We start from the raw sequence: 14023 nt of genomic DNA on the forward strand, positions 1-14023 counted from the left end.
GGACTATTTTCAAAGTTCCACTATCCGGGCATAAAAAAATGCCACGATTCGCGACTTTGAATGGCGATGTAACATAAAAAATTATGACAAGTGATTTAAGTTTTTTATGTGCTATATCCATAATTAGTATCCCTTTATTATCTAACTAAATAAAGAATGCACCAGGATGACTGGCAACATTTCTGCCAACTTCATATTTGGAGGGATTTCATAATCAGATAAGGCTTTTATAAGACCATGTCTTATAAGCTTTGTACATCTTATAAACTACATAGGAAATATGTTGGCTTTTCTAAGACTGAAATGTGGTTTCTTTTTTTTTAATCCTAATTTTAAATGTAGGTTTTTATATTCAAGTTTATAACAAAAATGATGATTATTTTTAATAATTTTTGAGCAGAAAAACTTTTCCTTAATTTGGCTTTTCTAACATGAATTTAGGCCCACCAGTAGCTGAATGCCAAATTCATTGAATACTGGTAGTTTGGTCTGTTGTTTGAATCCTGGTGCACAAGCTGGTGCATGGCCTTTTCATGGTTTTCCCCATGTTTAATGTGTATATGAGTCAATTTCTCTTAAAAATTCTGCTACAAAAGTATCACTTTCATTAGGCAGAAAACCCTCAACTGCTTTGCCATAGTTAAACCAAACCAAATCTAACATTAATTCTATTTCTAATATGCTCAACTATCCGGCACTTTCACATATCTGGAATTTGGCATTTCCCAAGCTTTCCACATAGTTGAACTTTTACTGTATGTGTCTTTTATCAGATTTTAAAAGTCACGCATATCTCGCATAGTGATTTACAATGATTAACCACTTGCGCTAAAAAGACGTGCCACACACGTCAAGATGCTTTTGTCTCAAACCGCGCACAAAAATGAAAATAACGTGGTGCACACGTTGCCTAACAACGAGATTGTTTATTTCTTGAGTTACAGCTCTGGATTTCACTCGTAGATGTGGAGCGTCGTTAATGAGACACTTTACCGCTTGTTATATTGTAGCACACGGCACCGCAACCGTGAAGTTTAGTCGTAGTGCAAGTGGTTAATTAGATTAAATGTTGTACATGAAGATGTTGCATTCACAAGCCATTTTGTGAAACTTTGTATTACTATGGATTTCATTAAAAAAGTTACTTTTAAATACTAGTATTCATTTACTTTGTCCATTTTTCTTGCAAACTATTAATATAATAAACATGTTTATTTTTTATTCAGATAGGATTTCATTTTATCATGTATTGATTTATATGCTACACAATCAAATTTTATTATGAGGTCACCTTTAGGACAAGAAAAAATATATATTTGATGTTACCTCTTATCTGGAGCTGGAAGATTAGGCCATTTTTGATACAATTACGCATATTGCTTTATTAAGTGAAACAAAATTATAATTTTTTTTTTTTTTTTTAAATCTGAAAAGCTTTTAGATTTTTTATTACACCCAAACAGGTATTTTATTCATTTACAGAAGCATACACGTTTCAAGAGCATTTGGGCTGATGCCACATTTTGCTAGAAATATTTAAAAACAGTATATCATTAGAATTTCTGATAGTCTCGTATGCTAGAGATAAAAATGTTTTATTCCTTACAGTGTTGCAACTGCTCGCTTTCAAATTAATGAGTTTTTTAAATAAAAAATTCATTAAAGTTTTACAAAATATGAATTAGACAATAAAACAAATTCCAAATTTGGGTTTCCAATAGCCTGTATTCAGGGAGAGGGCTATGTTATTTAAAATTTGATGACTCTAAATACCATTGTTTTTTCACAGTGCAAGAAACATGCATACATTCATGTAGATTCTTCATTATTTAGTTTCTTTAAATATAAAACAGAGCAATAATATTTGGTGGGAACAATTTGAAAAGTGAATTTGAACATTAAAGTGATTCAACACAACATGCTGTTTTGAAACTAATAGCTTTGCTGGGTTAACACCCATTTGGGCAAATAATAATTCACATTAAGTACGAAATTCTATTTTAAAGCAATTATATGAAAAAAAATGAGATAATTCATGTCATGCTATTGAAAAAATATATTTGATTAATTGTTGTGAAATTCTTGAACTGTGCATTCATTTGATTCAAGCAGTCATCATCTTTTGAATTAAAATATATTTTTAACAATATTTATGCTCTCCAAAGCATCTTTTTAAATTAGTGTTTTTTAGAATTTCCCTCACTATCATTTTTGGAAGTTTCATTAGCATTATCACTAATAGCTTTGATTAAAAAAAAAAGCAACATTTTTGGCAATTATTCTTTGTCAAACAAAACTACAACACTGTTGCTGTTGAAATAAGAGTTATCATTCATTTGCATCATTTTTGGCCACTTATCAAAAGTTTTGCAAGCAGAATATCCATTTTATTATCAGTTTCTGAATCAGAGTTTCCAACAAAAATCTCGCATATTTGAAGCAATTTGTACTCAGTGGCATCAAGAACCAAAAGGAGGAAACTATCATTAGTAGCTTTGGTACAGTTTTTGATTTGGAGCTTTAGAAAAGGAAACTGCAAGAAGTTCCACAGTCTAGAGCATGCAGAACTGATATGACTTTTGGTAGAATGAATACAGTACACAATCTGATATCTAGACTTTTTGGGACCTGGATGATTTTGCTTTTGGGACTTTTTCATATATTAAATCCTTGATTGAAATCGAATAAGATGACAAGCAGAAATTATAAAATTAAAAGTATGAAAAAGTGGTTTATGAAAAAATGAAGCATTTATGACCTTAAGGGAATCAAAATTTACAAAAAAAAAAACTTATTACAGTCAAAAGTCATTAATCCGGACTCGTCAGGACTTCGCCGATTCCCGATTATAGATCATCATTTTAAATCTCGTAAGATGGCATGCAGAAATTCTAAAATTAAAAATATGAAACCATAATTTATGAAATAAAGAACAATTATGATCTAAAGGGTATCAAAATTTACAAAAAAAAAAAAAAAAGCTTAATATTTATTTTTTTACTTTATTAAACATTTCTTTTAATGTAAGTTGTTTAAGTTGCTTCGTTTTATGTGATAATACTTTCTCTTTAATTCTACAGACAGACATAATTTCTTGTTCAGTTACAAAGTTCCGCTGTTCAAGTCCCGTTAATTGCTGTGCCGAGAATACCGACTAACTTGTCAATCGAAATTTTTTCGTTTTCACTAACCTCTTTGTCACATTTTTCATGTCTTTATCCATTTTTTGGAGCAATTCCACTTTTTATTTGTTGCACATCGAAACATACTTTCGTTTTGTAGATCCTTTGGAAGTTCCAGCATCGGAAATTCTATTTGACATAATCGAAATTTCAAGTTTACTTTTATAAAATTGCTCTTAAGTCTGCAAAAAATAATAAGCGGGATCCAATTCGAAGATTAAGGAACAACGCAATCATTAACATTAACTAAAATAGATAATTAGTTAATTTTAGCTAATACCCTCCATTATACATAAAACACGCACACGAAAATGTATTCTGCACTTGCATATGCGCAGTCGTAAAGGTCTTATACGCACGCATAAATGCCTATGCGCATGTGTCAACGCGGCGCATGTGCAGAAAGTTTTTAGCTTTGAGGTCCGGATTATAGATCATTCCAGATTATGGGTGTCCGAATTAACGACTTTTGACTGTATTTATTTGCTTCATTTGTTAAACATTTCATTCTATGAAAGTTGCTTCATTTTCTGTGCTAATACTTTCTCTTCATTTTTAGAGATAGATAGTTCTTGTTAGTTACAGAGTTCCATAGTTCAAGCTGTTGTGGTTGCCATGTGAAGAATTTCAGTTAAATTGCCAATCAAAATTTTTTCATTCTCAAGAAACTCTGTATCACTGTCTTCACTGTCAATAGTGATATTTCCTGAATTTAGAACCATAATATAGATTTTGCCCTATATTATTTAATTGATAAGTAAGACATTGTCATTGCAATGAAAAATGTCTACTATATCATCTTCACTGATTACCGCTTCTCCACATTTCTTTACAAAATTCTTTAATTGGAGAATTTCACTTTTTATTTGCAATATCTGAAAAGCTTCGAATTTGTGGCTATCATCATAAAGATTACCTAGTGTTCGCCATACACTTTTGGCAATGTATCTTGAGATTGATGAATAAAGATATGTTTTTCTGCTAAATTTTATCTTGCTTTTAAATAGTATAAAATAGAAATGATATAAGTGTAAATTTTGGAGGAATTTTGTAATTTAATGCTAATTACCTGATAAATTTTACAAATAATTAATAGAAAGAGTTGATTTTATTCTGAAATTTGTTCTATAGTTATGTTAAGTATTAGATTATGTTTAAAAATAATGTATCCTACTTATAAATTAATTTTTTTGTGAGAATGGTATTACAAAAGTGAAGTTCAGGGGTAAATAATTACTTTAATTTATTCAGTTCTCTTTGCTGACAGGTCCTTAATTTTTTCATCAATGGCTGTTAAATGTTCTTATCCGACCTCGTTCGAGTACCATTTTTTTAAAAATGGTTTTTATTTTAACTATAAACATATTAATTTGAAGATAAGCATATTAATGAGTGAAAACAATTTCAAACATAATGCTAAGTAATTTTAATTTTGAAAAATAATGAAAAAAAGGATAATTTTTGCTTAAATTTTGCCTTTACGGCAACAATCACAGTGAACAATGTATATATAAATATGCAGTTTTTTTTAAATTTGTATTTATATGTACACTTGTTTTGTATGCAATGAAGCAAAATAATTAAGAAATATTCATATATTCTTGAGATATGTCAAAATGTATAGTATTTACTGTATATTTTCCTATTATTGCATCCAAAATCTAAAAATAAAAAGTAACAATTCAACTTCTAATTAATATTTCTAAAATCATTTGCTTCAAAGCATGCATCAGATTATATGAAACATGTATAGGAAGTATCATTAAATTTTATCCATAAAATTTTGAGTTATGGCTGTTACCATTGGCAATATTTACAGAAAAAACATTTTTCAGAAAACAAGTTTAAAGTTTTCATAAAACAATTTCTTAGTGAAAGAAGCATTCCTGATAATTAAAATTCCCCTGCTTTGTAACTTAACACCTTGTTTTTTTCTTCCCAAACTTTGTACCTTTTCTTTCGAACAAAGCGTAATTTTTTCTTTGGGTTTTTGTAAAACTTGTGGAATGCCACCAAAAGTCATGATTTTGCACTTTATCAAGTTTTCAAATTCCCTGCTCAGTGTAAAATTCAGGGCACATACCTAACCTTGAAAATGCTTCAAGCAAACCTATAAATCCATCATTGAATAACATTAAATAACCCAACATTTACATTTGCTCCAAACATTAATATTCGGAAGTTTATGAATGTTTCTTTCGGAACAATTTGCAATAAAATGCCATTAAAACGTTCCTTGATATTTTGAGTTTTGCCATGTAGACACTTTTTAGTAACTCTTGTTTATGTAGTCAACTCCATATATGTAGGTTTAATTAAATTCAAAATATATATTGATATACCAGAGGTTTTTGCCTAATTTTTTTTCTTTCTGATTTTTTTCCTGATTTCTGCGATCACACATTCATAGTTGCACCAATTCATTGATTATTGAGGAGGGCATTGGCTTCGAAGAAGAGCTACAATGGAACAAGCAGTTAGTACAACCTGCTGCATCTCAATTAAGTTTCAAACATGACTTCTAATTGCAATTCCTAATTCTGCAGTTTATCAATAAAAGAATCAGTCAGTTTACCTTTTCCTTTCAATTCAGGAGCGGAGTTTTTTACTTTTCATAGCTGACTACCAACCTTTTTCTGTACACGTTCAATGCATTCCACTTTCTTGACCGAATCTTTACCATATATATATCTTTCACAATTAAAAACCCCTTAGAATCCATATCCTCATAATACTCCGTGTGCTTCAGCTTTCGTAATGTAATAGATCATTCAAACAGGGAATAAGCACCAACTATTTCCATACCCAAAGCTGCTTCTTTATAATTTGCAGAACAATTATATTACGCTTTACATATGTTGTGCTGAAGATTGCATGCCATTCTGTTTATTTTGTTGCAAATGATGCAGAAATGTGATATAGCTTTCAAATCAAGCACTTAATCAAGCAAGTCAACGCTAATCGACAAAGCAGCAACACATACATTCAACGTCGAATACCCTCTGCACCAAACTAAATACAAAATTAAGGGAAAAAACTAACACCAGATTCTTAAAATGTGTTACAAAATATCTAAACTTAGTACGCAGGTTTATAATTTACAAAATCTTGATGATAAATAAAGTTTCTAAATAGGTATATCTATTTAAACGCTCACTTCCGGCCCAGAATATTGAAAATTCCGGTTTATTCAGTTACAGAAAAATGCTTATAACTTCAGTTCTAATTAACCTATCAACAAGCAAAAACTTGTATTTGATAGCTAAAGATGTATTCTTTAAGATAATGTAATAAAGTAAAAATCGAAATTTTGACCAAAAATCGTCTTTTGTATGAGGTCGGATACCTTAAAAGTAATTAATTTCAGTGTGCAGAAATTTGTACGAACTCTGTGCTTCATTTATGTTTTTCCGAATTAAACTGATGCATAGATTTTACTTCTTTTGTATCTTAAAATAATAAAATGTTTTCATTGATTTTTGTTTTTTATCTTTTGGAAAAGTTTTACCCATTGTTTATAGTTTTTAATGCTTTTTCTTACAGATCTAGACCTGTGTATGAAAGATGTTCATATGAAGTTATAAGAGAAAGTAATAGAAACTATTTCATTGTTTAATAAAATTCTTATTTTTGAATTATTATCTAAAGTTTTTATCATATTTTCAAAAATTTGATATTTCAGATTTAAAATTGCAGTTTAAAAATAATAAATGCTAGCTAAACTACTGCATATTGTGATTTATGTTTTAATCTGTACTATGGCTTGCCGTGCCATTTTATGTGAAGACAGTGATCTCTAAATATTCTTGTTCTTGTGAAGCAGGAATGACTTGCTACTGCAGAAGTTTGCAGTAATAAGCACATTTGACAACTTGTTTTAGGGCCCTGAAAAATACTGTCTTTAAAAAAGAAAGGGCCAAGAATGAAGTCAGCAGTAAAACCACACCATACAGTTACATAATCATAATGCAGAGGCTGTTTGTGCTGAACACTGGGACTTGCAGTATCGCATATGTAACAATTTTGAGTATTTTTATGCTCCATATAGGGTAAAAATCTGCCTTATCTGATCACATGCTCCAAGGCTATGCATTGTCAATAGTTTATTCTCACCAAAAACTGTCTAGGAAATGGATCACAGAATTTGTATCAAAGGTTGAGGATTAGGTAACATGTGGCACCAAAAACATATTGAAGAATATCTGGAACAGGATGCTTTGTCAATCATAACAGTGACTTCCTCAGTATATTCCATGGTAAAACTACAGTATGATACTTTTGTGGTGTCCCCTTTCTCTGATGTTCTAAGCATGTGCTTATTTTACTTAATAATTAATCCAGCTCTGTGCCTAGTGTCTTCAAATTTAGTATTCATCTTTTTCTAACCATTCCTTGATATAGGTCCTTTTTTGAAAGACTTTCAAACACCAATATTCTTACAGTACTGCTAAACTATTCCTACAGTTCTGGTACAATAACCTGAACTCAATAACTCAGTAAAACTCAATATTTTTTCATCAAAAGCAGGGCGAAGAATGATTTTATGCCATTAATCACAGGCATTTTAAAAAGTTCCTAATCTCCATAACATCTTTTTTGCATTGTGTAAAAAAGTGGATATAGTGGTTGAAATCTGAATTATTATTTTTTTTTATTTCAGCTTTCTTTACTCAGTTGAACATTAGAACTGCGTTAAAAAAGGATAAATTAATAAATCAAGAACAGTTTAACTCAAGATTTAACTCTTTATAAATTTATTTAGTACAATAAGTATTTTAGTGTGATACTGAAATTAGAAATTTAACTAGTCACCTTAAAACATATTAACTTTTTTGTAGTGACTGACGGATTTTGTGCAGACATGCCAGCATGAAATGAATTCATTTCCGAGCCGACATGTGGGTGTGACAAAGCATTTCCTCATTCATCCCCTAACTGTCACATATTCATGTCAGAGTTTGGGAATGTTTTAGAAACTAATATTTTTGGCACAAAATGGATATATGTAGATTTGACCTTCTACAGGATTTGATATACATCTACTATCTACTCAAAATGTGACAAAGATGACTCACCAATGCTTGGATTTTAATTGCATAAAGTTAGATTTCCAATGAAAATGTGGAAATCCAGAATCAGATTAAAGACTGAACTTTAAATTACCTTAAGTTTCATTGGATTTCTCGAATACAACAGAAAGCTGAATCATAAAGTTACATGAAGTTACACTGCATTGTTTGTTAATACTAACATGCAATTTCAGTATCAAACAAACTTTAAAGAAAAAAAAAAAAATGTGCTACTTAATGAAGAAAATCTATCTATGTAGGCTTAGTGTAATGTATAAAAATATCATCCAATTAAATAAATGGTAATCTTGACCTAAATAATGGAATTGAATATATTTTCAGACTATAAGTGGCTATAATTTGTATTTAATTACATTTATTTATGCTACTGCTTTTTTCTCATATACATCCTTTCCACTGAAATTTTAAAGCAAATTCCTGAAAATAAAATAAAATTATTAGTGTAAATGCCAGGCCTTGAATGTTTTGTGAATTTTCACTAATTACCTCATATTCATACCATTGATTTTGCCTTTTTTTCTCTTCAAAATAAAATAACAACACTAAATTTGATAGCATTCAAGTCTTCTACACTTTCCACCTTTCTTTTCTTTTCTTTCCTGACAACTAAATAGAACTTTTTTGGGAAGTGCTTATTAATTAGATTTAATTCTTCTTAATTAATTTTTATTGTCATAAATATTCTCTGAAATCTTAATTTTTTTTATTAATATCTAATTTTGTATGTGCTCATATACTTCCTAAATAATAAAGTTAAATTTTTATTTGTAGATTTTCCTTGCAAGCTTTATTTTGATTTGGAATTTAATCGGGACAGTAATCCTTCTAAAGATGGGAATGCACTGACAAAAATATTTATACAGGTGTGTGTCTGTATGTGTGTCAAAATATTTTTATAATTTTAATAAACATTTTCCATGTAATGTATTAAAGTAATATTACATCCTTTGCATGATGTCCCTTCCTGTGATAATAAATTATGAGTGATGTTTCTGAAAAATTGTTGAACATTTAAAAATATTTTCTGTAGTATATTTTATTTCAAATGTATACCATTATTTTTGTTAAATTGTTTTTGCCAGTTTAAACAATTCTGTATATAATTTTCACAAGCTGAAACTCACAAGAGAAACATATAAATATATTAATATATATATATATAAGTAGTATTCTGACAAGGCTTAAAAAACATACCTGTTTTGAATCTGATCAGAATGGCACTATAATAAATTATTATTATTATAATCTTTATGACCTGCAAATTCAATACTATATCCATCAAAATTTATAAAAAGTTAGAATTAGCTATGCAAAAGTCAAATCTGCTACATTCCTGCAATTTTTGTTAGTAATGAAAATGATTCTCTCAACCATCCTAAATGTATGGCATGCTTTGCATTGGGTCATCAGGAAATTTCTTTGGTTTTTCAATTCGAAGCACTTCTAAATTTTTTACTGCTGTAAAGTGTGACCTTCATCAAAAAGGATGTTTAAATATGGTATTTTTGGCTCATGTTGCATGTGTTGCAGCATAAGTCTTGTTTCAGTGTAGTGCTAAGAATGGAGAATCCAAAAAATTCATTCTGTTCATATTTTGCTCTTTTATTTAAAATAAAGAAAGAAAGAAATTCTGATCAGTCTGCTTATAAAATTTTTGCTGTATGTGGAGAAAGTGCTGTTTCTGATGACACAGTTCAAAGGTGAAGGTGCGTGCTTTGAGAAGTTTAAGCATGGAAATTTAAGCCTCAAAGATGATATTTTCTCTGAATGATATTTTTTTGTAGATAGATACTTGTGAAAGGAAGCTATTTCTTAAAAAATTCATATTATACAGGTCAGAAACTATCAGAAAGACTAAACATTCCAAAAAGTACAGTGCACTGTTATTTGAAGAAGATCCGATATCTGAGCTGTTACGATATTTGGGTACCCTTTATTTTAACAGAGCAGAGAATAATTGCTCAAGTTTCAGCATGTGATTCTTTGCTGAAAATAAATAAAGAAGCTCTTTTTTAATTGAATTGTGGATGCTGTGCAGTAATATTATACGATAAAGATCACTGGGTGAGCAAAAGGAACCTTCTTTAGTGACACTGAGAGGGGGATTGTATTCCAAAAAAGCAATGCCTTAATGTATGCTAGGACTACAAAGAAATTATGTACTATGAATTGTTCCACCAGATCAGATAATAATTTCAGAAAAATAGAATTCCCAAAAGGCAGTTTTAAAAGCAGAAATCTAAGCAAAGTGTCCAGAACTTACCAATTGTCGTATTGTCTTTCATTATGATGGTGCTGAGTTGCACATTTTGATGAACGTCAGCCAAAAACTTATCGAACGTGGCTGGGATGTTTTGTGTTACCTCTCATATTTATTATATTGTATTGCTCCTGCAGATTTTCATCTGTTCAGATCACTTCAAAAGGCATGGAATTAATTTCTTTGGAGATTGTCAAACAGTACCTCGATAACTTCATAACAAATAAACCTAATGACTTTGCAAAAAAGTAATTTTCAGCTGCCTTTGAGATGACAAAAAATCATGGAGCAATATGATGCTTATGTGATTTAATGAAATTTTCACAGGTTTTTGTACTGATTCATTTGTATTTATCATAAAAAAAAGCACAAAACTTGACGCAGTAACTGTATTTCTCTAGTATGTGCCCTGTCTGAAAAATAAGCACCTATTTTTTAAATTAAACCTATGAACTACTGATAAAAGAAAAAGTTGTAACACATTGATACAATATAGTTCAGATGCTGTTTAATATTCTTGTTTTAAAATAATTCTACTGAATATTTTCTATATAGTGCATTATTGCTGCTTTCTTAGAAGAACATAATATATCCTGTGATGCATCAGACATTTTATGGCTAGATGCTAGGTATGTAAAATTTAAGTCTTATGCATTTTGTGTTTAATTCTAAGAAATTAATCTGTTTATTTTCTGTTCTCTTAAAAATATAATAAATGCCATTACTCGTTTTAGGTTCTATATATTCTGTTCTTTTTAAGAAAACGTTTTGTTTAATGATTGCTTTTCATTTGTTAAAATTCACTTTTGGTTTGTTGTTGGTACCTTTAAGAAAGACCAACATAACATAGTGAAACATATTTTACATGCAGTAACTGAAAGAAATCTTCAAATGTTTTTGAAATTCCGTATGTTTCTCCTTAAATTAAAAAGATTAAATGTGTTCTCTCAAAGGGAGGAGAAATTCAGCATGTGATGAATATGGTTTACAAACAACAAGATCTTTCTCCAAACATATCAATGCTCAATAGTACTGTATTCATAGAAGTAAATTTTAGAAATTTTTTATTCCTAATATTTAATGCTAATGTTAATTATTAATGTTTAAGTAAAATATCGGGTTTTTAAGAAAAGTTTCTCGCCATCGCAAATATCGTCTGCACAAACAGTTTGCGTTGCCGTGTTTAATCATATTTTGTCAAACAATTCTTGGCATTTAAAAGAAAGAGACATGCTTTAGAATGTTGTGAAATTTGTAAAAAATATTATTGACTACAAGGTGTCTGAAATGAAACTGTCACCCTACCAAATTAGAACCATCATTTACTTCCAGCTCTGTTGCAAAAAGTCAGCTACAGAATGTCACCAAATTAAATCATAGACAAAAAGTCAATTGAGTTGATAAATTTTTGGTCTTATTCAAGGAGCAGCCAACGGCACAAACACACATACTATTAAAAAAAAAAGTGAATTAAAAGAATGACTTCAATCTGCAATAACCTCTTAAGTTTACTTTTCAATTTTATGAATTTCAAAACATTTCTATCCCCAAAATTGTAACATACTTATAATAAATCTGTCTAAATTGTGTTGTTTCAAAATAAATTCTTGTCAAATGATTCTTATGTAATGCTAATAACGTAGGCACTTACATATAGCTTCAGCTAGATATCCCTTTAAAACATGCAAATTATGACCTAACTATTGAATAATAAAGTGTAACCATAAGGTTACTAGCATTCATATTTTAATTTGCACAGTTTTTTTTCTCATCGTTTCTCTCTCGCTAGCCTGCTGTCCGTTGCTGCAGTTTCTTTCTTCAAGTTTTTTGCATAAACATCAGGTTTTAATGAAAGTTTTCTGCCGCTGCAAATATCGTCTGCGCAAACAATTCATGTTGGCATCTTTAATCATATTTTGTCAAACGATTTTTGGCATTTGAAAAAATTTGCACTGTATTGTGAAATTTGTAAAAAAAAAAAAAAAAAAAAAAAAAAAAACATTAAGTACAAGGTGTCTGAAATGGAACTATCATGCTACCAGATTAGAACCACCATTTTATTCCAGTTCTGTTGCAAAAAGTCAGCTACAGAATGTGACCAAATCATACGTATAGCTTTAGATACTAATGTTGTATCATATCACACTGTGAAGGTTTGGTACCAAAAGTTCAAAAACAAGGACTATGGCATTCAAGAAGCAGAGCACTCTGGGCGGCCTACTAATATTGATGAGACCTGCCTATGAGAACTTGTGAAAAACGATAAGTATGCAACCACTCAAAAGCTTGCTAAGGAGTTAGACATTAGTGCCATATTCGTTAGTCGCACTCTGCATTGCATGAACTTGACATACAAGTTCAATTGCTGGGTGTTGCATGAGCTGACTCAAGCAGATAAGGACAGAATTGTTTGGGCCTGCACTAATCTGCTCAAATATCAACACAAAAGCAAATTCTAGAACGGATCATCACTTGTAATGAAAAGCGAATTTAGTTCAACAACGCAGGTCTAAAAGGGGGTTGGTCTTTGCCCAGTGATGACATCGGCATCTTCGGAAAGTGCAATTTGATTAACAAAAAGATCATAGTTTGTATCCGGTGAGATTGCCGTGGTGTTATCCACATAAAAAGTATCTGGAAAAAGGTAAAACCCTCTACAGTAAGGTTTACGATGATATGCTAGTCCGTGTTGACACTGTGATCTCTAACTGTGTTCCAGTGCAAAAAGTTAATGTTCCATGAAGATAATGCAAGACCATATTGCCCTGACATTCCTCCTTCAGACTTCTACTTTTTTCATACCTGCAGCTACATCTTGCTGGTGCTATCTTCCATTTTACACAATATATCTGAAATGAGGTTGATCTATTTTTGGACTCATGGCCACCAAGTTTCTGGGCCAAAGGCTTTGAAAAACTGCCAAAATGTAGGCAGAAAATCATGGATTTGGGTGGTGATTTCTATCTGTACTAAAGGTACTGCTTTTCGTGGGTTTTTTTTCTAACTTTATTAAGAACTTTTTTTGGGTAGAAAACTTTCATTACAATCAAATATTATGTATTTAATGTTATGAACCTATTAATAAATTACAGATACATCAAGTTGTATTTTAAAGTTATTATGTAATATTTGAAATCTATTAATTTAGACTTTTATATCATATACAAAAGCTGAAATTCATGAACACATATATTGCATAACAAACAAAAATTGCTAACTAAATATTACTCATTTTATAATTATTTAATAAAGCGATATTAATATACATTTATTAATGAACTTGCATAATACTTTTTTGCATAATGACTTTAAACTTCCACTTGTAAAGTGACTGCAAATATTATTAATTTATGATAACGAACACTTCTTTTTTCAAAGATAATATCATAAATATAGAACAACTAATTTAATACAAAAATTAAAGGAGTATTAATGCTTTTTAATAAATTAAATATTTAAGATTTTCAGAACACTTTGAATGTGCCAATTCA

The 14023-nt window shown here is 30.1% G+C and overlaps 1 protein-coding gene across 5 annotated transcripts in view; it reads left to right on the forward strand.

The window, feature by feature from the left end:
- LOC118199375 (DNA-directed primase/polymerase protein-like) overlaps positions 1-14023 on the forward strand; it is a 79835-nt gene that overhangs the window by 29818 nt on the left and 35994 nt on the right. For all 5 annotated transcript variants that reach the window (XM_085815590.1, XM_085815588.1, XM_085815589.1 and 2 more), the window contains 3 exons: positions 6726-6772; positions 9044-9135; positions 11088-11161. In XM_085815590.1, coding sequence (XP_085671716.1) covers positions 6726-6772; positions 9044-9135; positions 11088-11161 — 213 coding nt within the window. The remainder of the gene's footprint in view (positions 1-6725; positions 6773-9043; positions 9136-11087; positions 11162-14023) is intronic.

The sequence above is a fragment of the Stegodyphus dumicola genome, chromosome 4 (genome assembly GCF_044657685.1).
Source record: "Stegodyphus dumicola isolate Sdum_Otavi_A_Nest chromosome 4, ASM4465768v1".
NCBI lineage: Eukaryota > Metazoa > Arthropoda > Arachnida > Araneae > Eresidae > Stegodyphus > Stegodyphus dumicola.